Source organism: Anser brachyrhynchus (genome assembly GCF_964034855.1).
Source record: "Anser brachyrhynchus genome assembly, chromosome: 2".
NCBI lineage: Eukaryota > Metazoa > Chordata > Aves > Anseriformes > Anatidae > Anser > Anser brachyrhynchus.
Genome location: NC_137695.1, coordinates 42,231,499 through 42,259,454, shown reverse-complemented (window position 1 = coordinate 42,259,454; position 27,956 = coordinate 42,231,499). Strand labels below are relative to the sequence as shown.

The 27,956-nt window shown below is 33.6% G+C and overlaps 1 protein-coding gene across 10 annotated transcripts in view; it reads left to right on the top strand.

Moving 5' to 3' along the window:
- Positions 1-27,956, top strand: part of NEK10 (NIMA related kinase 10) — a 106,159-nt gene that overhangs the window by 9,742 nt on the left and 68,461 nt on the right. For 8 of the 10 annotated variants that reach the window (XR_013946229.1, XR_013946230.1, XR_013946231.1 and 5 more), the window contains 17 exons: positions 1,028-1,106; positions 1,467-1,534; positions 2,536-2,615; positions 3,827-3,913; positions 5,242-5,466; positions 5,958-6,097; positions 7,838-7,899; positions 8,309-8,353; positions 10,026-10,103; positions 12,490-12,554; positions 13,958-14,060; positions 14,172-14,300; positions 14,891-15,028; positions 15,703-15,748; positions 16,380-16,501; positions 16,701-16,803; positions 25,560-25,635. Coding sequence is in view for 2 of the 10 variants with exons in the window: in XM_080579133.1 (XP_080435259.1) it covers positions 1,028-1,106; positions 1,467-1,534; positions 2,536-2,615; positions 3,827-3,913; positions 5,242-5,466; positions 5,958-6,097; positions 7,838-7,899; positions 8,309-8,353; positions 10,026-10,103; positions 12,490-12,554; positions 13,958-14,060; positions 14,172-14,300; positions 14,891-15,028; positions 15,703-15,748; positions 16,380-16,501; positions 16,701-16,803; positions 25,560-25,635 (1,646 nt within the window). In the remaining 8 variants the exon portion in view is untranslated. The remainder of the gene's footprint in view (positions 1-1,027; positions 1,107-1,466; positions 1,535-2,535; positions 2,616-3,826; positions 3,914-5,241; positions 5,467-5,957; positions 6,098-7,837; positions 7,900-8,308; positions 8,354-10,025; positions 10,104-12,489; positions 12,555-13,957; positions 14,061-14,171; positions 14,301-14,890; positions 15,029-15,702; positions 15,749-16,379; positions 16,502-16,700; positions 16,804-25,559; positions 25,636-27,956) is intronic. The other 2 variants (XR_013946234.1, XM_080579132.1) reach the window with 1 other exon arrangement.

Here is a 27,956-nt window from a genome sequence, read left to right as displayed (position 1 = left end):
TCATTATTACTATATTTTCCCTTCCTTTCCAGTCCAATTAAACTGCCTTTATCTTCCTTTTTTGGTCCTAATAAACTGTCTTTATCTTAACCTATGAGCTTTTACCCTTATTCTGAGTCTCTCCACTATCCCATGGGGTGGGGTGGTGGAGAGCAAATGGCTGTGTGGTGCTTAGCTGCCTGCTAGGCTAAACCAGAACAGTACCTTTACCCATTATGTTGCATGTCAATTTATTATGATTAGAATAAAGTATACTGTAAAAAAAACGTATTCTTGGTTTATGGAAAGAAGTGAATCTATTCCTGTGTTTGAACTTAAATGGTGTTTTTTTTTTTTTTTTTTTTAAACTAGTACACAGTGCACTTATATCCTTGTAATCTAGCAGCATTTAACAGAAAACTTTCTTTTTGGAAAGCATAAGAAATGCCCCCTGAAGTGGGGAAAGGATTAGAAAAGTCAGCACAATTGGTTCAGTCAAAAAAAAAAACACTATAGACTTTTGAAGGAAGATGTGTAAAGGCACCTTGAATTTCAGCAAATGACTTTTCGAAGGTGAAAGCATAGTGGTAGAATGGTTGAACAGGCTGAAAACTGGGGACTACAGTAATTCTGCATTGCAGAACATTATTGATAACTAATAACTGTATTGTTGTTGCTTTACGTTAACACTGCTTTACTCCTGGATTTTTAATACTCGTTCTTCAGTGAGTGGGAACTGCCCATTGAACAGTGAATTATGGCGTATCTTGAGTATGGCCCTAGAAGTAAGGTCTTTGTATTTGGGGGTGTTCAGTGGATTTTCCTCTTGTGGAATTTTTACACTTGCATTCTGAATTCTTGTACTTCAAAGATCTCTTCTGTACTCTGAGAAGTTTAACAGCAAAAGTATGTCACTTTACAGACTTACCTTTTTTTTTTAATGATACAGCTGCACCACCTACAGGCTATTTGTGTGCATAACACTCCAGATTTATGAACTAAAACTCATTTTTTAATGTACTTTTATTTTTTTTCTCCCCACGTACAGTATATGGAAACAGTAGCAAATAGCTATCTTGATTATGGAGAGGAGCAGCGTGATATAGACAAATTGGTCAACATGACATGTAAGTGTTATAGCAGATAACATAAATTTTAACTGCACCTATGACATTTGTATGTGAGGCTTTAAAATGTTTAAAATACCTGAGAGGATCAGTTACTAAGGTATTATTAGATTAATTGTTGGCATCATCACTCAATTATAAAGGTATCTGAAACTGTGGAAAAGCAAAACCTTTTTTTTAGGTATAATGTTTCTTCTTAAGAATTTAATACCACTAAATACCTCTATGCACTGAAGTAATAGAGTAAAATGAGCTAGTCATGGTTCAAAGAATCTGGTGTTTTGTTTTATTCTCTGATTAGTAAAATGGAAAATACTAAGTGGTAAAGCTCCAATATATGTAACTTCCTTTGTTCCATAGACATTCTTCAAAAGATTGCTGCTGTTAAAGATCAAAGAGAATGGGTTATAGCAAGTGGAGCACATAAAGTAAGTGCTTTATAAAATTACTAATCATAGCCAATTAGCTACTTAACTAAATGAATTTTCCTTTTCAGATTTGAACTAGTTGGCACTAAGTTCCTTACAATGTCAAGCTTGTAAAGTAAGATAATCTCAGTTCTGTGTTTTATTGGTGTGAATGAGCATCATGAAAATTATTTCTGTGTGTGACTAACTGTCTTGATGCATGGTTATTGGATGTTGGGGATAATTAGTTCTTAAATGTTTGAACTAAGCTCATTCCTATTAAAAATAGTAGCCATGTTTACACTGTCCTTAACTATGTATGCTATGATATGAATTGAAATGTCTGCTTTGATTTTTCATTTAGGCAACATTGTGTGTCAGTTTTGCTAGAGATTACTCTCAGTGTAAGGTTCTACACTTAATGTATTTTATTGCTGATTTGTGGGCAAAATGAGTAACATTAGAGATCGAGATCAGCATAAGTAGTGCTTTGTGCTTCTGTTATGCTGCAGTTGGCAATTAAGATCAGATAGGATTGGATGACATTTTTAGAGGATCTAGACAAATAAGAATTTTACTTTGATATAAATCATTAACAAAAAAAATACATATATGGCCTTAAATGACCTATTGTATGGTTTAAATATAAGCTTAAAATTAAGTTTTTACTTCAAGAGGACTTGGTTTAGAATTCTGAAGTGTTTTACACAGGAACAGTTGTTTACAAAGTTATATTAAATTGCAGAGATATTTTAAAAAATCATGAGAGGTGAATCCTTAAAAAGATTAAACATCCTTGTTTGTCCGAAGACTGGGTGTATTGTAAGACTTTAAGAGTGTATTTTAGTGTACCTAAAATGTACTTTAAAAGTAGCTAAGACTTTTAATATATCCTTTAAGTATTTGGTAACTTTAATTTGAAAATTTATGGCATTTCAATAAATAACTACTTATATGTTTGAGTCATAAAGGAAAATGAATCATTTATATTCATTTGTCTTGTTTGATGTTTCATTTTCTAGACCTTAGTAAATTTGTTGTCTGCCAGAGACAGTAATGTGCTTTTAGGTGCTCTTCTTGCCCTGATTAGCCTAGCAGAAAGGTAGGTTCAACATAATGTGCTGCTGTTCACAATAAGAATTTTAATGTTATGTCTTACACGTGTTATGTCTTGTCTTGTTTGTGAGGAATACTTTTTTTTTTTTTTTTCAAAATCAAGTCTTGTTCTGTGGAAGACTAGGAAGTCTGCTTCATTTTACATTGAATCAGTAAAAATGGAAAGTTAAAAAGGTTTTACTAGCTACTAATTGGAAACTTTGGTCCTTGCAGCACACTTCTTGCTCGTGTGGAGAGCTTTGCAAGGCTGGAGTCATAGAATCTCTTTTGTAATCCCTGTGCAGGATTCTGTAGTTCTTACTGATTTCTCTGTATGCAAAGGTCTTTTGTACTGAACTTAGTATAACAGTGTCCCACAGTAGCAAGCAAGAATATTGTTCAATGAAGTAAATAATGAATACATACACCCAAATCAATGTATATGTACCTTTTCTTCACAAACAACTGGTTTAAATGAAAATAAGGTTATTTTTTTAAAAATTATTATTATTATTTTACCCTGTTGTAGGTGGGGATGGGGAAAAGGAAAAAGGAAGATACAGCATCTTTCATTCTTAATGACTTAATTTCTAATGTCTTCCAGACTTGTTTAACAATGTTATCTTTAAAATGAAAAATTATAAGGAAAAATTTAAAACTGAAAATAATAATACAATTCGTTAAGATCAATAAAAAATTACTTACTAACCTTTCTCTGGATGTTCTCTTTTCCCAAATTTCTTTTATTCCATTTCATTTTTTTTTCTTTTTTTATTATCAGTATTAATTTGAATTTGAATCTTATACATACATTTGCAACTTCCATTTAAATTTCTTCACAGAATTAAATGTTTCACATTTTGACTGGGTAAGACAGTATATGGAGTATATTACTAATATTCATGTAAATTATATTTTATTCTAAAGGTACAGCTAATTTTCTTAATTTCTAGTGTGAAACAAATTATTTTCATCTTTACTTCTGTGCATCCAGGTGTCCACATTTACTATTTTTGTACTGAGAAAATTGAAAATTGTTGCACTGTTAGTCTTAACCCAATATATCTTTGTGTCTTTAAATGTCTGTGATGTTGTTATTAGACAAAATTTGAAGAAAAAAAATTAGTCAAAACAATGTATAGGGAATGAGGCTAAAGAGCAGTGTGTTTTTTGATGTAATTTAATTTCATATAAATGCCAGGAATAATCAATTTGTAGTCCAGAATGTAGGGAGAAGATAAGTGAACTCACCATTGTTGAGAACTTGCTGGTGATATTACATGAATACGATTTGCTTTCTAAAAGGTGAGATTTTGCTCGTAGATTAATTATGTTAAAATATTTTTTTTGACTTTTTCATTTAGAGGCATGTTTATTTAGAGGAATTAGATAGAGTGCCACTTTAAGATTCTCAAGGTAAATTTCTGAAACCTAAGTATTTTCTGTCAGATATTGATACAGTAAAATCTCTTCTAGTAGTTCTGTTATAGGCTGTCTCTTCTCTCTCTGCTGATGGCCTACAGTGCAGTGCAAATAAATTTTAATGTTACCATAAAGTGACAGCAGAAGATTTTCTTGATATACCTTTGCTGCTGTCAAACTTGAATGGTTAGATGGAAAGTATATTGAACTCAGACAGTTCCTTCAATATTAAATAAAAAATAGTAAAAAATTGCAAGACATATAGCTGCCGTAGCTTATACCAGAGGCTAGATAAGACCACAAATCCCTCTAATCACAAAATTGTAAAGATCTTTAAACGTCCACTTTCAGCTCATCTAAGCCTGCTAGTTGAACATAGTATATCTGCACTTCAGTAAGAAACAAATAGACTTCAAAGTTGATATTTCACATAAACTATCCACATTTATAATTTTGAAGACTTAAAAAAAATTTTGTGCTTCTTGTATGCAAATTATTTTACACATTATTAGAGATAAATAAAATGAAAATGTGAAAATATGTTACTTAGTTTCTGCATTTGAAATTATTTAGATTATATATAAACCAAAAGGTTGTTATAAAAATTGGAATTTGAATGTAGGCAGGAAGCTGATGAAGTTCAATGCTAATTATGAATAATTTTTAATTCAGTTAGGGATTTTCTGATGTTTCATGAGACATGCATGCAGCTTTCTGGTCTCAAGTGGAAGTGAAAATCCCTAACCATAGTTTCACTGAAAAGTCCATCTTAATTACACTGAAGTTAATGAAAATCTTGTGCAAAATTTTTTAATAATACATCCAATCCTTTTGTAAACATAATATTCAAAACATACTGGAAAAAAATCTAGGTTGTTTGTAGAGTTATTCTGTTTTAACAGATGGACTTTATACTTGTACACACACTTCATACATGCAGTGCTATTTGCAGTAGTAATGCCATTAGCAAGAAGGTGGTAATATGAATGGTTGAATGATTGTAGTCCACCTGGCCACCTCCATGGCAGCTGTGTATGCTTGGCTGTCTTTTTAGTGGAAAACTTAGTCAAATTCAATAGTAAATATAATTTCATCCTTTGTGAGGGACGAAATTATATATATATATATATATATATATATATATATATTTCTAACAGGCAATAAAAATTAATGATGAAGCTACTGTTAAAATCTCTTACTGATTTTTTCAGGCTAACAGCAGAGTTGTTACGTCTCCTATGTGCAGAGTCACAGGTCAAAGAACAAGTAAAAATGTATGAAGGAATTCCAGTTTTGCTCAGTTTACTCCATTCTGATCATATTAAGCTTCTATGGAGTGTAGTTTGGATTCTGGTACAGGTTTGTGAAGACCCTGAGACTAGTGTGGAAATCCGTGTTTGGGGTGGAATCAAGCAGCTCCTTCATATATTACAGGGGTAGGTTTTCATTCCTGAGCACCCTGTCAATTACATGAGACTGTTTCATGTTTTAAGTTACGTTTGACTAAACTCCATTTTATCAAATAGCATCTTTGTTTTGTTCAGCTGTGTATGATGTCTATAAAAATTAAAATACTATTTAAAACATAATGAATAAGCAGTATTTTTTTCAACTATGCATTGTTCTCTTACAGTTTTTCATACTTGCAGTGTATATACTGGCATGAATAGATTATAAATGTCATTAGTGTTTACTTAGTTTCTTTATAATTAGACACCTATTTAGTGAACTAGAATGGTGAATATAAATGATAAATGCATTAAAGGGATTTTCTGTTTAAAGGCTTCTTTGCTTTTTCAAATTGTATTAACAATTATTAATTAACAATTAACATTATTAATGTAGTGAAAAAAAGACATTTTCAGAACTTTCAGAAATGGCTAAAGATGTGTTAAGCCATTTTTATATTGGAATTTAATTCTTTCAGGGAAAGAAATCTTGTTTCTGATCGCTCTTCAGTTGGAAGTTTATCTAGTGCGAATGCAGCAGGCAGAATCCAATATCTTCATTTGTCAGATGATTTGAGTTCTGACGAGATACAAGAAAATACTTTCTCCCTTCAAGCAGGTTGGTTTACAAGGCATAATCCTCAGTCACGTGTTCACTTACACTTGTGCAAAAGGATTCAAAATATTTCAAAATTGAAATTATAAACATTTTTACCTGCTAGTGTGTATATTCCCACCTGAAGTGGTAGCACAAAGTCAAGCTGTGTTAATTTCTAAATGTGCAATACCAGTACATATATTCAAAAACACACTTTTTTTAAAGAAAGAAGCAAAGGATGAAATATTAAGTACGCAGGAATCATATATTTCTTCCACCTGTATAAATGTCTCAGTTTTTTAAGATTTTATTTTTAGCTTGAGATTAGTTTTATTTGATCACATTGTTCCCTCCGTTCAAACTTACTATGATAGATTAGTCATAAATTCATTATAGTGGAACTCTTTCAGAGTGGTATTTCTAAGACTGTCTTTAGGTGAAGTCAGTCAAGTGAGGATCATTCAGTAGCTGTGGAGAGAGTCCCTTTTAGAGGAGATTTATTAGTATCAAATATCACATCAAGTCTCCACTCTGAAATGTCTTCTGAAGGATCACCTTTTTCCAGTGATTACCGAAGGACCGTGGAAACTATCCTTACTAGGATTACATGAGAAGAATATTCCTGAAAGATGTAGCATAATCATAGAATCATAGAATGGTTTGGGTTGGAAGGCACCTTTTGAGTGCTTTATCACTGTTACCTTTGAGGAGCTAGTAATGTGAAATGAATTGCACTAGCAGTCCTCATGTCCTTAAAGACTGTAGTGCCTTACCAAAAACACTAACTAAATGGAGCATGTATTTGGGTTACTTCTGCTTTCTTTAAGGACTCCTAGGAAAAACAGTTGTATGTAAGCACTGAATTTACAGAAGACTTCTAGTTATGACGGGAGTACCTATCTATATTTTTACCTTTTGGGTATTGGGTGTAGGTGTCAAGGTATTGGTAGTGGGAGGCCTGCAAGGGTGGCCTCTGAGAGGTAGGGGTCATCCTGTGCTGGACATAGCTGTTGCCAGGGGGCTCCACAGCAGACTCATCGCTGGCCAAAGTTGAACCCATCAGCAAAGTTGGTGGTGTGTCTGTGAAAAAGTATTAAAGAAAGGGCAAAAACACTGAGTGAGCAGAGGAGGAGAGGAAAAAGAAGAAACAGCAGTGTGAACACCAAGGTCATGAAAGGTGGAGGAAGAGGTGCTCTAGGCACTGGAGCAGAGATTCCCCTGCAGCCCATTGGAAGGACCATGGTGGAGCAGGTATTCACACTGCATCCTGTGGAGAGGACCCATGCTAGAGCAGAGGAAAAGTATGAAGAGGAAGGAGCAGCAGAGAGGAACTGTTAGCTACTGACTGTAATGCTCATCTGTCACCACCCCCACCCCGCTCCCCGCTGGGGCATGGGGTAGAGGAGCTGGGAATAAAGGAATGAAGATGGTTCTGGGGAAAAAAAGGAGGAGGTGAGGGGAAGGTGTTTTAATTTTTAATCTTTGTTTCTCACTATCCTAATCTATTCTAATTGGCAATAAGTTAAATTAATTTTTCCGTAAGTCAAGTCTATTTTGACTGTGCTGATAAACAGTGAGCAATTTCCAGATCTTTATCTTCACCCATGAGCTTTTCTATCTTATTTTTCCCCACCTGTTGAAGAAGGGGAGTGAATGAGTGGTGGGGTGTGCATTTGGCCCTTAGGCAAGGTTAACTCACCATGCCATCTGAATTTCTTTATGAATCTGACCCTAAATGTTACATCTGATTTTTTGTTCTAGCTTGTTGTGCTGCAATTACTGAACTGGTGCTCAATGACACTAACGCTTACAGTGTAGTACAGGTAGGAAGACTTTATTCAGTTAAGTAAGGCATTATGGTTTATAATTTTACTTATTTGTTCTTACTGGTCACTATCAATTAACAAGCAAAATTCAATTTAAAGGGATTGGACAATGTGCCTTTATATAACTTTTATATACGTTTTATATAACATTATCTCTCTTTATACATTTACAAACACACAAATATGCACAAGGATATCAACATATGTATCTAGCTGTTTGGGATAATAAACAGCTTTACTTAGTGTATATTTTGGTTGGCATCTCTTGCCATGCTTTTGCTGCATTCATAACAGAATAGTAATAAGTGTCATCATGGAATTAACTGAGAAATACAAATTCTTACTTTCCAACTGGGCAGCTTAATGTTGAGTTGTTGTTTCACAAACAATTTCCCTTTTTCCTCAGAGTCTGCTATTTCTGAGATGGCTTCCTGGCATTCCATCCCCAGGGGTGTGTTTCTAAACTACATTTTAAAATGTAATATGTCAGCTGGGACTTATGGATTTGAAAACTGTTCTTAAAAATCCCTGCTATGTATTGCATGAATAGCCAAAAACATCAATATTTAGGACAATAATATCAGCTAAAATCCATATCCAACTTTTATACCCTATGTGTTGTCAGTGATCAAAGCCCTCATTTTATTTTAAAACCCAGCTGAAGTTATTCCTAAAAGGAATTGAGAAAACAGAGTTGTCTTAATTATGGTAAAGAAGGTACTTAGGTAAAGACATTCGTATACATTTCAAAAACTGTTGTTCAGGCAGAAAAGAATAGAAGTAAGTCTAGATTTTTTTTCTATGTATCTTAAGCACTAAAATTCACAGTAAACCAAATTTAGCTTTTTATCTGAACAACATAACTTCATATGTTTAATGCTGAATCTGATTTCATCAAAATAAAACATCATTTATTAAGTTAGATATATTTTGAAAACAGTGCAACTCTTGGGGGACTTAGGAAACAAAAGGTTGATTTTAACATAGAGTAGTTTTTTTCAGTGTTGCTCCAGCAGTGCGTGATAACTGTGGTGTCAGTTAAAATTGCTTAAAATTGATGGGACAATGTACAACCTGGAAATAAGGTGTTTCAAGTTTAGCTTCTTCCTCCACTCATTCTGTTAAAAGACAACGACATCTCCCTCCGTCAAAATATCAGCCAATGTCCCCCTTTCAAATCAGGACAAAGCTTCAAGTACGTTCATTTTAACTGATTTCTACACTACAGCAGTCTCTTTCATTTTCAATCCTACTTCTTTCTCTGTGCTATTGTAACTTAGAGTTGCATGGTGAACAAGATGAAGAAACTTAGTTTAAAAATAGATAGAGGGAGAAGAGTTGCAGCACTTTTAGTTACATGCTGGAACTTGTATAGAAAGTAAAGCTAAATACCCTCTAAAAGTTTATATCAGTAGCAAAGGATATCTGGTTCAGGCTGTTGAGAACCATTGGCTTCTGCTGTAGCTGCCCTCTTTCCGTCCATCCTTTGTCTTTGTCTGAACTTACAGCCTCGGTAGCAGCCTGCGGGCCAGAACGTGTTTATGACTCAATGTCTATGTTCCACTGGCTAAAAGTTTAGGTTAAATCCAGCCTTCCTGAACAGTTTAAGAAAACGTGTCAGGAACTGCAGCAGAGCATCTGTAGAGCTGACACACATTCCCTTCAGGTCTGCTAGAGAGGAGAGTAGTCCCCAGCAGGGAGCTTGTGAGGTAACTGAGAGCTGTACTGAAACTAAATCCGCTAGTGCCCATCTCTCAAACCAACGTGATGGATATAATATGTTAGTAGAGGACACAAGCATGGTTACAGGGAAATGGAAACTGAAACACGGTATGGGTTTCACAAAATCCCACCGAAGGCACAGACTCAGGCTATCACTTCTGGTGTCTCTCTAGTTTATGATATTTATTGCTTCTTTATCTGTTTGCAAGCTCTCTTTGTAGTATCTGTTTAAATGTAAAGATGATTTCATTATGTACATTTAGTTATTTCAGTTTATAATTCAGGAGGTTGAGAACTTGGAAATTTGTATTAGATTCTGATTTATCTGAAGTAACAATGTTTTTTATTTGTGGTTTCTGTGCAAAGGAATGCCGTTAATGTTAACCTTTCTCTGTTTCCAGGCAAATGGAATATACACAATAGCAAAGCTTATTTTACCAAACAAAGAAAGGAATGCTGAAAAAGCTAATTTATTGCAGGTAACTTCCTTTATTATAATTGCATATTGAAAGTCCAAAACAGTTCCTGAGAATTTTTATGGTTTTAAGATTTATTTTAAAGTAAATATCTTACTTTAGGGGGAAAAAAATAAAATAAAAACAAAAACAAACAAATAAAACAGAACAAAAACAAACAAACAACAACAACAAAAAAAACCAAAGGAGTAACAAATGGTCCAGGAAGTAAAAGCTGAACAGCTGATTCAATTTAAGGTGCTCTTTTCTGATCTACCTTGTTTCTTGCACCTCATATAGTGTAAAGGAAAATGAGTATTTTTCCAGTGATAGGACTACTTCAGGCTGCCCAGCATCAGAACTTTTTTTGTTCCTTGCTCTCACTGAAACTTGATGAAAACTTGATGTTGTACTAATATCTGTTTCTTTCTGGAGTATCATACGGTGGGTGTTAAATAAAATTAATTATTTTAATAATTATAGTTTATATTATTATTGATAAATATTAATAAAATAAAATATTAATAATTAAAAATTTAAATAAAATACAGGAAAACATCACATGAAATAAAGCAAATTTAAGTGTAGGTTAAATATAGAGCAAATAAGTGCAGAATGTCTCTTATTTTTGCATGACGATATCTTAAATGTACTGGTTTGAGTCAACTTAGGCTGAAATTTATCAGCAGTTACTAATTATCTGCTGGCTCTTTTCCAGCCTTTGTGAAATGGGTGTCTTTCTAACCTTTAATAAAGTAGTGGTCTGTGGTTAAGGGATGTCTGTGACACAACTCTGTGTTGCTCTTCTGTGGGCAAGTATGAGATCCTTAGCACAGCTGAATTGCTATCTGTAAGGCCTTTATCATTGCTACTGCTATGCATTACAGTTGTAGCTATTGGAATACCCTTTATGAATTTCATAGTCATTTTTTTTAGATTCTCACAGTGCAGTCCAGTTCTTTACTGTCCCATTTTCTGTGCTTTCAATAATTACATTTTCAGCTTATTTCTACTGTATTACCTTAGCGATTTCACTCCATTACTTCAGTTGTTGCTGTAGTATTAATCATTGATTCTGCATTAGTATCATGTATAAAAATCATCATGCCTTAGCTGAGGCATATCACATATATTAATATTTAATCTCAGAATACTAATGGAAGAAAGACAAATACTACTGCCATTTTAAATGCCCACTTATTATTAATGTAGTTTCATGGTATCCCTTCACTGGTGGGCTTTCTAAAATAAAATCTATGTACAGTCTCTAAAATAAAAACCTTTCAAGGTAGCATTTACGGCTCAGCTGGTCCATGTTATTTTGTGCAGCTAAATTCTGAGTATAATTCTTAGTGGAATATTAGACATAGCAACCCACAATCTTTCTCCTGTGATGGGGAGTTTATTTTGGACTGAAAAGAAACATTGTCCTGTAAAAGAGACAGCTTCTTAGTAGCATTAAGTCTGTTTATTTTCTTCAAAATTTCCTTCCAAGTATTATTTGGCCATTATTTTCTTAATTTAATGCATTTTCAAAATATTGAAAAATGTGTTCTAAACGTACAGATTAGTTCTGCAGTTATCACTAAGACACAGTTACCATCATCAAAATAGGGATTACCACAATGAACTGTGGTAGCATTTTAGTCACTGATACAATAGAGTAAGTCTAAATTGTTAGAAGCATTTACTTATTTGCACTGTTTCAGATATCAATACCTTATTTCCCTTTGGTTTACTTCATAGCCATCTTTGTTTGGTCAGCCATATTGTATAGCAGGTACAGTAAATGACTCTTGATAGAAAGAATTCAAGATGTGTTACATAAAAGCATACATATTAACTACCTATCAGTGGATGTTTTACAAATAAACTTTGTTCAGTATAGATTATGTAGAAACTGTGGTATGTAAAGATTTCTGTAATGTAGATGTACTTTATAGAAAAAAAAAAGATTTTTTTTTTGTCCCGTGTTAGAACTTCTGGTGTTCTATACCGCATTTTTTCAGAAAACAATGTCAAATGCTGTTTCTACTGTATCATTTCAAAAACATGGATTACATTTACCTTTTTTTTTTTTTTTTTTTTACTGTTGGAGAAGAGAGCAACTCTCAAGTCTTGAACTATCTGCAGGTAAAAAGATGAGGACTTACACACTTTTCAGTGTGTACTATAGCTATAGTTATCTACTTTTTCTTCCTCCCTCCCCTTTTTTCTTATATAGTCCTACCTAGTACAGGAGGAGCCTAAAAATACATTTTTACTCCCTTCATTATCAGGTTAATAATGTAATCTACCTAGTCATATAAGTACAGAGCTTACTGACATGTTGGGAAACCTTGATGTTTACCATTGGCTTTTCCATTTGTGTTTAGATTTGTCATTGATTTTAGTATTTTTCCTACTGTAGTGTTATGCTTTCAGAGCCTTGAGATTTCTCTTCAGTATGGAAAGAAATCGACATATCTTTAAAAGGTATGTTAACAAAATGTTTTCTGAAACTCCTTTAGGATGGCTTTCAGAAGATGTCATTCCAATCAGAAAGATGTTGTTTTTAAATGTCAGTTATTTTCAGCAAAAATAATAAGTAACAGACAACTTCTATCCAGTCTGCAGCCACAGATAGACTTTCCTGCATTGCATCAGTGCCAGCCTACAAGGTCTAGATGTTCAGTACAGAGACTTCTATTGTTATGCTTGCCAGAGAACCTAGCTCAGTAGGGACTCCTTCCTCCCACATGAATAATTGTTTAAAATTTGTTCTAGACAGATTTTATACTGTCAGAGATAAACTGTACTTATATCTGAAGATTATCAGATGCAAGTTACAGCCCTGGGTAGTAGCAAGTAACTGGGAAAACTAATTTTTTCCTCTGCTCAGTCATCTGCTCCTTCACTTGTGAATAACTTTGCATCAAGCCAGCTTACTTAGGAGCATTACAAAAAGGTTTGGGCCAGCAAGGGGAAAAGGCCTTTCATCAATTAGCCATTTTTACTGGTGGTGACAGTTTCTTCAGGTAGGCTACAAAGGCTGTGTAAAACTTAACAGTTTAATTTGTGGGATAGTTTAATTTGTTAGGATAGTAATCATACTGCCTATGAGGTCTGCCTCATAGTAGTGTTTCTATATGACTTTATTCTGTATCATAAGTTCCTAAAATTCTAAATATAAATTTTATCTCATTTTTACTTTTAAAAAGGTGGATTTTGTACTGGAGAAGGGCCCCAGTTTCTAATGAATATTGCTGGTTGGTGTCAAGCGTTGGAAGTGATAAAAATGGCCTGCTTTGCTGTCTTTCATTTTTTTTCTAAATGCCTTAGTTTTCCATATTTTCATTTTTGTCAGAACTTTAAAAGGAAACTGACCTCCAGTTAAGCATGTCACTAATCAAATATCATATTCTATCTGTTAGCTTACATGTGGCCTTTCTGCTGTTCTCAGTCCTTTCCATCTTTTAGGCTAGACTTCCTGGGATAAAAATTCTGAGATGGGTGTTAAATGCAGACAAATGTTAATCCTACCATTTAATGCATTACAAGGAGAAACTCAGACAAGGTGACTACAAGCATAAAGTAATATACTATAAGAAAAAATATGAAAAAGACTGGAAATTCAGGAAGTGCATTGACTTTAAAGAGGCTTACACTTTGGAGAACTGGCATTTATATTAATACCTGACACATGGAGACTCAAGTCTAAATTTTGAAAAGTCTTTTGGTGCCTATATATGTAATGAGTTAGAAGAATACGTTAGTCAAGAATAAGTGTATTATTTAGAAAACACTAAAGTAAGAATTACTAATAAACACTGAATTTCTCTAGATCACAATCTATTGCGAGTACTTTCTAAATACATGAAAATGTTAAACCTTTGTAGACTTTTTCCGACTGACTTGTTTGAAATCTTCATTGATATTGGACATTATGTGCGTGATATTAGTGCTTATGAAGAGCTGGTATCAAAGCTGAATTTATTGAAGGTAAGTATAAGGCTTCGTAGTTTTAAGAAGCTGTATTCTTTGCACATTCTTAGCACAAGAAAGGCATGAAATGTTTTGTATTTACTTATTTGTCATTTAATTTATAATCAGGAGGATGAATTGAAGCAAATTGCTGAAAGTATTGAGAGCATCAATCAGAATAAAGTGCCTACAAAACATATAGGCAATTATGCAATTTTAGAACACCTTGGCAGTGGAGCTTTTGGAAGTGTATATAAGGTAAACTTCTTTTTTGATACTAGTTTACAGGCTTGAGAGGAACCGTAAAAAAGAAGGTCTAACACCGGTTTTAGGCACTAACTTCCTTTGGATTTTATTGAGGAAATGAAGGTACCAAAAGGTACCATTGTCTTGGCTTCTTGCTAACAAATGTACATTTCTCCTCTTAGCATTTACTGTGATTTTGTTTTGTTACATCTTATAAGATTGACTAGTATATTCCTTAGGTTGACTAGTTTTACTTTTTGTTAATTGCTTTCCACAAACAGCATATCTGTCTATTGCTAACAAATCTGTGTAAAACCACAGAAGTTCAAGCATATTTCATTTGGAAAGGAACACTGTGCACTGTTAATGTTCCTTCAAACACAATGGCAAGTTCACCAGTTTAATGCTAACCTGCATAGTGGGGCAGTTCTTTTGGCTAATCGCGTCACGTATGTATACATATAACATCATATGCAGAAAAAAAGCTATGACTAACTTTTGTAAGGTGTATTTGGACTCAGTTAACTAATATGGTATCCATAATAATGTCCTTTCTGTGCCCATCCTATACTAATTTTACAGGGATTTTATCTTTTTTATAGGTTAGAAAACATAATGGTCAAAATCTTCTGGCAATGAAAGAAGTCAATTTACATAATCCTGCATTTGGAAAAGACAAAAAAGACAGGGACAGCAGTGTAAAGAACATTGTCTCTGAATTAACTATCATCAAAGAGCAGGTAGGCTTTACGGACGGAAGTTTTATGTATGGGCTTTCTGCTGTTAGAATTAATAATTGTAAGTTCTCTTGTAGCAGGGCTTCCACCTGCTGTTACTGCTTCTATCTGATCAGTACAGTATTTGTCCCTTTCAGATGAATGTTTTCAATATTGCAGATGTTCTTGCTGCAGTGTTAGCAGCAGTGCAAATGCTTGTTATTGAAGATTCTTACTTCTTTTTGTTGGTAGCATATGAACTTTTCTCAGGAATTCTGTAAATGAATTCTTGGATTTAAAATATGTTGAGAAGATGGTTGTTTTTGTAAGTGTAAATTAATAAGACTAATACGACAGAACAGACTAATCATTAGTGTTCATAAACTATGAAAGTCAATACTTTGATGTAGGTGTAATTGTCTGTCTTCAAACTTCCTTTATTCTGTTCCAATTATTAACAGGAGAGAGGGGTATGAATCATGCTTTTTTTTTTTTTCCTTTAAATCTGTTTGCTCTGGTAATCTGCAACACTTTGATGTTTTCTTTGCAACAAAGCGTCTGGGATAGCATTGCACTGGAGTTCATAAGCAAATTCGTGGAATCCTTGTGGAATTCTTCCTTCCGTTGTGTACCTAAACATAAATACTGTGCCATCAGTCTAAGTATTCTAAAGATCTAAATTTCTTTCCTCATTGTAGCTTTATCATCCAAATGTGGTACGGTATTACAGAACTTTCTTGGAAAGTAAGTATAAAAGTAGAGAATTACTGTATTATACATAATGAAGAAATAGAAATATATAATAGAAGTATTTACAGCTTGGAGTGTGTCAAATTTGAAAAGTAAATGGTAACATTTTCTTCAAGAATGGCTGTGATTCAGACAGGCTTATATTGCTTTAAGATTGAAAAAAATATGAGAAATAATATTTAAATGTGTTTATCTATCAGTAAAACTACATGCAGTCTAAATGTGTAGAAAGTATCATTCTCATCCTATAGAGAGCTAAGGAGCCCAAATTTGCAGACAGAATATTAAGTAGGGATAAAAGATATAGTAGAATGAGTGATACAAACTGCTTAGCCATATTGTCTTTTTTTTTAATTTTATTTTTTTAACAAAGAGTTAGCTACCTACGCCTTCCTACTGAGTGATTAAGAGGCAGTGAATTCCTTGTAGTTGCTGTGGTACAAATGGATACAGAGGAAAAATTGGAAAAACAAGGAGTAGAAATAATAATAAAATGTGTTTGTCTGTAAAAACCAACCCCCCCCCCCAAAAAAAAGCTTAAAAATATATTTTAACCTCAAATACTCCATTTTCAAATGCCTTCTATATAAATTTATTTCTTTATATTGAATTTTCTTTTTTGTAGATGACAGGTTGTACATAGTCATGGAGCTCATAGACGGAGTGCCATTGGGAGAACATTTTCACTCTTTGAAGGAAAAGAAACAGCAGTTTACAGAAGACAGAATATGGCATATATTTATCCAAGTAAGGGTGTATGTTTTTTTTTTTCACCAATACTTTTCTGCATGTAGTTAGTAGCACCATTTATGTTTGTTAGGCTAATAGAGAGCAAAGTAATGCTTATTATATCAAGTACTAATACCAGATATGAGCATAATTATATGTGCCTTTACTTAGATTGCAGTTAAGAATATTTGTAAGGTTCTTTCTGTTTGTTTTTAAGCTTTGCCTAGCTCTTCGTTATCTGCATAAAGAGAAAATGATTGTTCATCGAGATCTCACTCCAAACAACGTCATGCTGGGGGATAAAGACAAAGTTACAATTAGTAAGTAAAACTCCTTTACTTGAAGAGAATTTCCCATGATGAAAGTGAGTAGAATTTCTTTACTGAAACTCACAAAAGGTTTCAGATACTGAGGCACTGGCCGCCATACTTGAAAGCTAGTAAATTATTGTATTTATTATACTGTTGTGTAAAATAATTGCTACTGCAGATTTTGTGATCATTGCTGCCAGGTATCATCAGCCATGACTATATTTTTTGCAGCTGTATGTCAAACGTGACAGAGGAGATGATTTAGCCCTGAAAAAATTAAACTGTAGTTATGCTTCAAGGCCTTTTATTTAAATCAGAAAGAATACTGAGACAAACAGATTATATAGCCAGTGCTAATGAACATGCAAAGTAAAACGAACATTTTTTCTATTTGAGTTCCACCATGCAATTGTTTAGTACCTGTCAACTGTTCTGTGATCAGCTGCAGTGAGGTGCTATATCTCTGAGCCTGTAGTAGTAAATATTCTTTATGTATATTTCTTTAATCTCCACAGTGTGAAAGAAGGAGCCCAGGGAGGCTTCAGAATAGGGTTTGAAAACTGTAGATATGTGAATAGTGCTTTGAAGTATGGCAAATTTTTACTCTTTGAATGAATTAATATAACTTGGAATATACAGCAATGCTTACCAGCAATTCAGATACTGTAATTTTTAATAGTCTCAAAGAGCTGCTGCATGCTTTCTTACTGCTTATGACAGAATCAAATAAAAATTAGTGTTATGAGAAGTTGTGATACAAAAAACAATCTCTCTTCTTTAAAAATAAAGGAAAACTGTAGACATATGCAGACACCCAACCACAGAAAACTCAGCTATAATAGGCAAATTTATTTAGCATCTGTCTTTTTATAGTATTTATACCTGACAACATATCTACTTAAATTCATTCATGATTAAATTGTGTGTGTTAAAACACTATGATTCTTAATAGTAACACAGTTTTGAAAGGAGTAGATTTAATGGAACATTTGTCCCTAAATGATGAAAATAAATAATCAGAATATTATTTTAGAGTAAAATATCATACAGTTGTATTTCATACCAACATGTTGCCACTGAGGGGCACTCTTGGCTTGATACAACACCTTTGTCTTTGCTCTGGTCCGATCTAGACCTATATAAAAGCATAAATATATTTTTAAATATAAGCCCAAAATTACTTTTGAAAAGCATAATAATTCTATCAAAGATTTACAGATGTTGAGGAAAACAGAAAAACATGAAACTTGCTTTGACCATTTCTATAGTGATTGGTTCAAAACTATTGCAATATTTAAACAAACACTTTAGTACTTCAGTTACCAGTGTGTATTGAATTTTCAGAGGGAGCTGAAGTTCTTTTATCTATTATTTCTGAATTTTGCAGAGATTTCTTGTTTTACAGACATAACGAAAGAAAGATTTTCTTTCTTTTCAGTTATAGTAAATATGTACTGTATTGGTGCATGCTGTGTTGTGCCTAACGCATGAAGTCCATGCATGCCAAAGACTGGACCATTTATAGACTTCATAATTATGTCTGACAGTATTTTGGGATTTTTTCTTTTATTATCCATTTAACAATTTCACGTGGTTTTAGATGAAAGTAAAAAATGTCAGACAAAGATGAAAGCATATGCTCATATATTGAGAAATCTTAAATCTGTCTCTGCAGAAGATTTAATGTCAGTTTTTAAAAATAAGAGGGCCTTCTCTTATTTTTATACCCCTGAGCCTGTAGTAGTGAGTATTCTGCTCAGAACTGTAGTCCTGCACAGTCATCCTATGGAGCCAGAGTTTAGTTTCTTGTAGTATTTCACGTCCTAAAACCATCCAAAACTTTAATTAATCTTACCGGAGAAATATCTGTGAAGCAGTGTTGCATGACTGTGTATTTAAGATACAACCTCTGATGGTCCAAATGATTTTGCTTCATAAAAGAAGCTTGTGTATCTTACAGTGATGCACATTTTTTCCTCTTCCTCAGCCAGACCTTCTGGAAATAGTAACACTTGTTAATCTTTTGCTGTGAAACCCTCAAAGCTGACAGTATAACTAAGGCTTCTTATTCCTCTGTAACTAAAATTGTTCATATATATATATATATATTTATATATATTTAATGGTACAGTAGCTTTGGCTTAGTTTTAGACATTCACAGAGGATTTTGATTTCAAAAACAACCAAACGTGTTAAAAAAATAAAAAAGTAAGTAAGCAATAAAATAGCACAAAGTGCTTCTGTAGACAGAGATTTTCATTCCATGCTGTGCATGGCTATGTGACAGTCCCAGCTATAAACTGCTTAAAAAAGTTCAGGGACGCACAGATAAATTTCTCCCCCCTGCCCTGTATGTGAGAACTGAGCCACTCATGTCCTAAATCCTATGAAGGCCTCTTACACAGATTCTGAGTTTATGTTGCTTGAAAAGAAAAGGAGTGCATAGTGTGGGAGACATGCTTATCTTTCTGTTAGAGCACACAAATAAAAAAAAATGCTAAAGAATTATGCTTGAATGTCTTAAAAGCACAAAGAAATTGCTACATACAGGAGGCCAGAACTTGGTAGGCAGGGACCTATGGAGAAAGGTAGCTGAACACTAGAACTCATGGAAGCAGAAAACTCTGCAACTTTTCTGGTGCAATGTAAGATTAAACTCTGAAGAACCTTTTCTAGATATGATCTTTGAATATCTGTGCAATAAGTTTTACTGCAAAAAGAGTATCTGAGGTTAATTGTAGGAAGAATTTTTTAATTTGTATAACTGCACTGTATTTTCTTTCTCTTAAATTTTGAATGTGATTGATCAGACACTATCCTTATCCAGGTTTATTTATTTTTATTTTTTCATTTTTATTTTTAAACTTATGGAAAATACAAATGAAAGTTGTAAGCCCAGTGAAGTGCTTCATTTTAATCTGAAGGTTATGTAACGTTGCATTTCTGATGACGTCTTTTACACGTCAGTTAAATATGCATTATCACAATCTTTTTTCAGGCTCTTTTAAGTCTTTTAATTGTTGAAAATGGAGACAGACATTTTCAATCTGATCCTAGCTGGGTTAGTGTTGGTGCAAGATCTCTGTTTCTGATGGTAGAGAACTTTAAGAATGCTGTTTTTACGCAGTCTCTGCAACTGCCCATTCTATTCATTTGTTCCGTTTCATCTCTGACATATATTTGATAGGGGCCAGAACTACCATCTCTTATATGTTGGTATAGCATTTAATTATAACTGGTTGACCTACAAATATGACAAAAATATAAATATTAAATTATGCTAACCTGTAATTTCATTAACAGCTTATTCTAAATTGGTAGAAAAATATTACTGAAATTGTACAACTCTAGTCGGATTGAAAGTCTGATTTTTAATTTTTGATAAAATAACAAAAACAAACAAAAAAAACCACAAAACAAATACACAAACCATGTATAGTAGAATATCAGGCATAGCCTAAACAAAAGTTGTTTTGTTGTACAGGTTTTGCATGGGGTTTTAGAGACTGAACCCATATTAACAGTGGCTCACAATTTAATTTGCTCAGCTTTCCATATAAGATGTTGAAAAGTTATAGTTTTATGAATTTAAAATGTCTGTTTTTATTGCAGCTATATTTTACTGCAGCAGTATTTTTCTCCTAGCACAGCATATTTCTGTCTAGAGCTTCCTAGTTTTGTTTGTTTCTTGTTTGTAGGACAAAACAAAAGACTACACTTTTCCTCAGTACCTTCTAGTTTCAGCAATGTTTGGATCTTGATGGTCCAAGAGGGCTGTGTGGAATCACTTTAACACCTTTCAGATCCAATATCAAGATTAGTGAAGGATTCTCTATGCTCTTTTGGGTGGTGTGCTCTGTTTTCTGTTTAATACACACAATACAACAGCAGCAGAAAAGATCTGTACGGAACTGTATTAAACCTAGGATTATCATGTAGCAGCAGACTACTAGTTTTGAGACAAATCATCTATTTGACATACTTGTAGTTGTAGCAGGCAACCAGGATGTATCAGAACAGTGAAGCAATTGAGACTTGAAAAGTTCAAATGTTTGCTAGATGCTGGAAGAAATCTACCTGTTAATTTTGTAATTCAGAATATTTTCGTTGTTTAGTGCACTTTGTAGAAGACCTATTGCCTCCTGATTCTGTGCCATACCCAGAAAAGCAGCGGCCATGAGGTGAAGTGATACTAGCTTATGTTGTGTGTCAGTCACTACTTTTCGAAGTCCCTTAGAACAAGGCTAAATTTTTTGTAGATTTTATGGCTTGTTTAAAAGACCTGATGCCCTTCATACCAAGATTCAAGGAAATGCTTGTAGTGCTTCATTTTCAAAGCTTCCATAATAAGCTCAGTGGAATTTTCAAGTTAAACAAGTGATTATGTTTGATTTATGTTCACACTGTAAATCAAACATTCTGGCTGCTGTTGGTGGCTTAATAACGTAATCACATCTCTCTCCACAGATCTCATTTCTAGATGGGGAGCAATGCTGATGTTCTTAGTGCAGAAGTTACAGGTTTCAAAAAACTGACAGATAGTAGGCTGACTTTATGAGGCACTGATATTACCACATGGAAAGGTGAAAAATAGAGTAGCTAGAAACATGTATTTGCGAATGATGAGAAATGAATTCTGTTCCCATTCTATTGATGGAAAAAACTAGAATAATTATGTACTACTGTTGATTAAATTGCAGATTATCTTGATTTTAGGATATGCTTTTATGGAAAATAAAATTAAAATTCTGTCTTTATGTTCCAAATCACTGTAACACAGTAACTTAAATGTGCAGCAGGTTTATTTGGCTATTAATTGGTTCTACTTATGCCAATAATTCCTATCAAGCATAAGATATACCAGGTACTATATATGTTATAAAGCACTGGTCTTGATAATTAAAAATTTATAGGACTGGAATAGCCATAAATATGATCATCACTTCTGAATTTTAGTTAAGAAATACTGATTTTCCATTATTAATATCAGCAGTTTGACACTTGCTCAGGCTTTTGAAGAAAGAAGTAAGTTGAGATAAAAAATAAATATATTTTAGGATATTGAGCTTGGAAAACTTATTACTATGACTAGTAATAAAAGAATGCTTCAGTATAACAATAGAAAAGACTCATTTGTCTTTCTAAATTTCTAGAAATGCTTATTCTATATTTTCTGTCAAACAGAGGAAACATCTATTAATAATAGTATTGCTGCATCATTTGAAAACATCAAATACCTAATACTACTCAGTGAGTAGCAAAAAAGCTTTCTTGATTACAGCTGCAAACCAGCTGATGAGTAGCAAAGCTAATCTGTCTCAGCCTGAGCCTTTAAGGGTAAAAGATGAATCTGTTCAATGGGGACAGTGAAAATTTGACCTGAATAGGTCTGAAGTTCATATGCAATTTTATTCCCCATTCATCCTCTTTTTTTTGCTTTGCTTTTCATCTTTGAATACATATTTGTTTTTAGGAAAAACTATGGTATTTTCAAATATGGCTCAAATATAAGTTAAGGCAACAAACATACAAATATAAGATTGCTGTTGTTAAGAAGTAGCATCTGGAAAAAATCCGCTTGTCTTAACTGTGGAAGATCAGTTGGATAGGTGAAATCTTGGGAAATAAAATGGCGAATGAGAACAACTAATTCTGTCAACAACAACAACAATAAAAATATAGGTACCTAATATGCTCCTTTAAAAAGTTTGCTAAGATTTAGAAAATTTGTTATTTGGGTATTGTGAAAGTTCAAGAGACACCCAGTAAGACGTTAAGATACTAGCCAAGTCACCTTACTAATTTTTTCATGGTTCTATCTTCCCTTCATACCTTCTTCCCAAGCATGTTAATGTTTTCTGAAACAATCTTACTTAGAAGACTTAATTATCACTTACTCTGCTACCCTAAACACAATGTCAGCAAGTGAAGAAGTGTTTTTCAGAATCTAAAAGATTATGATTGCATCCTTTTGTGTTAATTTTTCTTCCCGTTTGAGGACTCTCTTGCATGGTTGTTGGACTATTTTCTATGTTTTTTTTTTTGTTTTTAAATTAAAATCATATTTAGTTTTCTTGACTCCTAATACACATGTTAATAGAGGAAAAAATCAGAGTGTAAACATTAGTTAAATGCAATACCTCAGAGAGAAATGAATCTATTGGTATTGAATTGCTGGTGAAATTACGTGTTTAATCTTAATTTATAAAAATCCATCTAATGGTGAAAGCTTGTTAGTTTTTTATTGTCTTTGAACAGACTTAAAAATAATCTAAATTTTCAATGAAGAATGCCAAGCTTCCAACATTTAGAGAAATTAGCTGTAAAGAAATCACATCAATTCAGGTTGCCCAGTACACAAAGCACCAAAAGCTATTATTAAAAAAGAATATTTTATAAAACGTTATGGCTAGATTAGTGTACCTACCATTCCCTGTAGCTTACAAACTGTCATGATTAGGATAGTAATATAAATTATGATGTATGTAATTCACATGAACCTGAAACATTTAAAATATTGTTTAAAAACAGAAAAATTATAATTTTTCTAAAATATTGTATGCAGATCAAACAACCATTATTTTGCAGAAATAGAAGCTCCTCTTCTTTGAGCAGGTAGATGGATCTTTCCACTGGTGGTATTAAAACTTCAAGATGACTTCCTCATAGAAATATGTCATCCACTAGCATTTTGGTTTTCCTTCACCTGTACTATAAGCCATTGTTTTTTTTTTTTTAATTGGTCCAAAAAGGTTAATGTTTACTTTTCAGGAAGGCTGGACAGTCTAACGGTCAAAATGAGGGCTTTTGTTTTTTTTGGTGATGAGGGAGTTGCCTCTCTAATGCCAATGTTATTCCTGCATTGCAAGGTTGCAGAGGACAACAAGAATCCTCTGAACTGGTAGACAATTTTTAGTGGTTTTAATGTTTATGTTTAAGGTAAAGATGATTGTTCTGTGCATTACCTTCCCTAGTTCTAACAGCAGCAGTTGTATTTTGAGCTTCTTGCTGGTATCAAAATGTTTTAGTAGAATTTGGAAAAGATTATTGCCTGTGAAACATGTCTTTTCCCTTCGCTTCTGAGGACCTGAGCCTAAGAGAAAGAGTATATAATTTCTCCATCTTGTTGATCTTTTCATCCCTCCTTCCCTCCCTCCCTTTCTAGATAAGTAATCACTGATATTCTATTAAGGTAGACTCATTCTTCCAAAATTGGGATGGCCAGCTCTCCTCTTTCCTTTCCTAAATATTTCAAGCACCAGGAACTGAATTTTTTGATTCAGTGTCTTAATACTTTTTTTTCATGGAATTTATGTGAAGGACTCCAAAGAAGGGAAGTTATTATGATTCACTCAAATTAATTCACGGAAGTATCAACATTGCAAAAATCCCTGCTTCTATTGGGGTTAATATTCTCTGGAGTGAAATACCTGACTTGTATCAAGCTTGAGGGCTAAAGAAAGACCTATCACTTATCCTGTTAATTCAATATTCTTTCTACTTATATTTTCCAAGCACTACAGAGCTAGTCCTTCATTGAACATTTTGTTCAAAGAAGAAGGCTCTGTGGCCTGGGTACCTAGATTTGGCTTTCTTGTCAAAGGCCATTTTTGAATAAGAAACCTACCCCTCTTCATAACCCTGAAGCTTACACTGAGCAAGAGCAAACAGAAAATAATTTTTCTTACCTGTTTTTCATCTGCTCTGCAGCTTTTTTGCTGAGTAGAAATATTTTGAACTGAAATGTTAACAATCTCACTGTAAAAACAGTTGAAATGGGAATGCAATGGCCTGTCATACTTGTCTTAAGAGTACCTTGGGTCCATGTAGAACAGGAACCTTAAAATATTTTAAACAATATAATTTACTTTGCAAATCTTACCAATTCTAAAGCAGAATTTCAATGAAGAATTTATTAAAAAACTTTGACAAGTACAATGATTTTCCCTTGCTGTCTGTCCTTGGATTTAGTAAAGTGCAATGTATTTTATCTGCATTTTTGCACTGAGACAGCAGTATAGTATTGAAATTCAATATATTATTGAATTCAAAAAAATAAACTTAAGCTGCTTTCATGAAACTTAGGTTAAAGTATGGTAAAGATTATGTGACAAATTTGTGAAAGAACACCTGATAATTAGACAGAAGACGCTTATATTAACATAACTGCATGATCATCTAAATCTATAGCTTTTCCCGTATGGTAATGCTAAGATTTTTCATTATTTCTTAACTAATGCAGTCTTTGAATCTGAACTTTTCATATTAGTATCCCCTTGTACTTCTTTGAAATTAAATTTCTGAGAAAGTCTGTCCTTCCCAGCTGATTATTATAACTTGAAGGAAAACCAAATCATTACAGCTGTCATTACATTATTTTTCAATTAATTTGGGCATTGTATCACAAATTATTAGATGGTACTTGCCATTGTCATGCAGTCGTCATTCAAATATATTAATAGAAACCTGTAATTGATTTTGTAGTTTGTATTGAAAGTATCGGAGATGTATTTATAATATTTCTAAAGCTAGTAGACCTGATTCAAACATAAGTTATTAATTTATGTGTTTTATGTGGAGGTAGGAAGATAGTACTATACTGTAACTTTAAATGTAAAAGATAAAAGGAGGAAAAAAAATCCAAACCAACAACTTCCCCTTCACCATCCCTCAGCTTTTCAGCTGTTGTGAACCAAACAGCACCGCTCATCATGCAGAGAGAGTGGTCATTGATGTGTGAATCTTTTTTTTTTTTTTTTTTTAAGCCGATTTTGGTCTTGCAAAACAGAAGCAAGAAAACAGCAAACTCGCATCGGTAGTAGGAACCATTCTGTACTCCTGGTAAGTACTACTGCATACAACATAGTGGAATGATTTCTGTCTTCACGGTAATTTTTTTAGAGCAGACAGGCAAGTTGCAATGGAGTAAGGTACAAGGCGCAAGTTACTCACGCACAGCTGCTCTCTCCCAGCTGCTTCCCAGCCTATTTTTCAGTTGCCCTTTCTTGCATATTGGTATTGGTACTGTGGGTTAAGTTGGTGGAAAAATGAAATATCTGATGTTCTGTAATAACTTATTCACCTACCCATACCCTTAAGAATAAAGAAATGCATTTCCAAGCAATAAAAGGACGTATGTAAACAATGTGATTTAATTTTAGTGGCTCTTAAGGTAACTGTGGTGTCAGTGTTCAGTTACATTGTAGACAACTTACCTTCTGAAAAGTACTTAAAGTTTTTACTAGTGTATTTGTTTTGGATCAGTAGGTATTTGGTTTTAATAAAAAATATTATCTCTAGTTTCAAAATTTCAAAGTTGAGAAAGCATAACACATAGTTTGTAATTTACGTTTAGCAAATGCAGAAACAACTACAAAATTTTACCTCAGACCATACATTCAATGTGCAGAATGAGCTGCAGTTTCCTTTGTCATCCCATTTGTGGGCAAGCAGAAGTGAGCAACCATATTGTGTTAAATTTACAGTACCAATATAGCTACCTAACTTCCTAGATTAGTACTGCCTTGTGTTTTGTTCTCTCAAGAACACGGAATAGATGACATTTCCTGTCCCAAAGGTTCACCTCAGTATGTCTATAGCGTGTGTAATTTACAGCACTTACCTGCATGTCAGATTGTCCCAAACACATTTGATTGTGGGCAGGACAGAGTTTATTTTTGTGTTGCATGATGTATAGACTATATCATGCCATCTCACTGAGGTTACTGTATTGCAAACAAAAGCAAGAAAATGTAGTCTAGGTAAACATGTAAACAGTGGAAAGCACTAAGCCTGAATACTGATTCACATAATAGCACTCGATGTGTTCTGGGCCTGTCATTTATGTTCAGAATTTCTGATGATTGAAATTCTAACATCCGAAATTAATTCAGGAATTGCAAATCAGTATCAGAATTCTGGATCTTAATTCCTGTGCAAAATTATTGGTTAAGCTTTGCCTGCCCTCTCTTGTTTTATTATGGAAATGTATTTATAATACAACTGGAGAACATATATGTAATCTCAATTGGAGAACTGCAGACCAAATATTCCTTGTTCCTGCACAGGCTTGTCCCAGCTTCTTTGTAACACCTTTTTTATATACAGCCCCTTGCTGTTCCTTCTCTTCAGAGTAACTCTGTTGCTTCTGCTCAGCGTTCAGCTTTTTAAAGTCAGAACTTGGCTTTCTTCACCTCCGGACTTTATGTTGCTCTTCCTTGCATTACTGTAAATTCCCATTACATATTTTTACAGCTCCTGTAAATAAAGTGGAGTTTATTTGGCCTAGGGAATTTTAAAACAAACAAACAAGCCAAAACAGACAAACAAAAAATACAGCGAACGACAGATACACAAGCCAAGAATGTTGCACAACATGCTGTCTTTAATACTGTTTCTGTTTTCATCAGAAGTTTTCATTTACAAAATACCTGCCAATCAGGAGAAAAACCTGTCACAACATTATATCCTAAAAAAAAATAAAAAAAAGTGAAGTGTTTTCATCTTAAATTTCACCTAAGATCATCACTGTGGCGGTGGCACTGCCAGTATCTTTCTCAGAAGTTTATAAGCCTTTTCTGATGCCAGTCTTCTTCAATCTTCTTTTCTGCTGTGGTGACCACATGTGATGGCCATGCACCTACCTGAGTTCTTGGCCCATGTACTTGTAATACATTGTTAAAAGTTCCAAGCTACCAGGGGGACTACCAGTTGTTCTTCCAAATCACAATTGTGGGTCAAGAACTCAGACTTTCACCAGGTGAATATAATTCATGTTGCCACTTTTGATACTTGTACTTGTGATTTCCTACTGCCAGAATGGTAGTGATTGACACTTAATCCCTTAGTCACTAAATCTAATCTTGTAATGTGTTGAATGTTCAAGTCCATACTTTAAAGACTAATGCATATGCTGCTGCTTAGTGAGTAAAAGACAATTGCAATGCCGCCTTAATTGCTTCCCCAAATTCTCCTGAAGCTTAGCACAAGTCATTTGTCTGATAGTTTGGGTAGTTTAGTTTAGCAAGGTTTTGTTATAATTAATTCCATATCACCTCTTTCTAGAGATGAGTTATAAATAAATAATAAAATTGATAATAAAAATTGATTTTCATTCACTTACAACTGGGCAGAAAAGTTGTGTATGGCAAGCTAATGTGTTT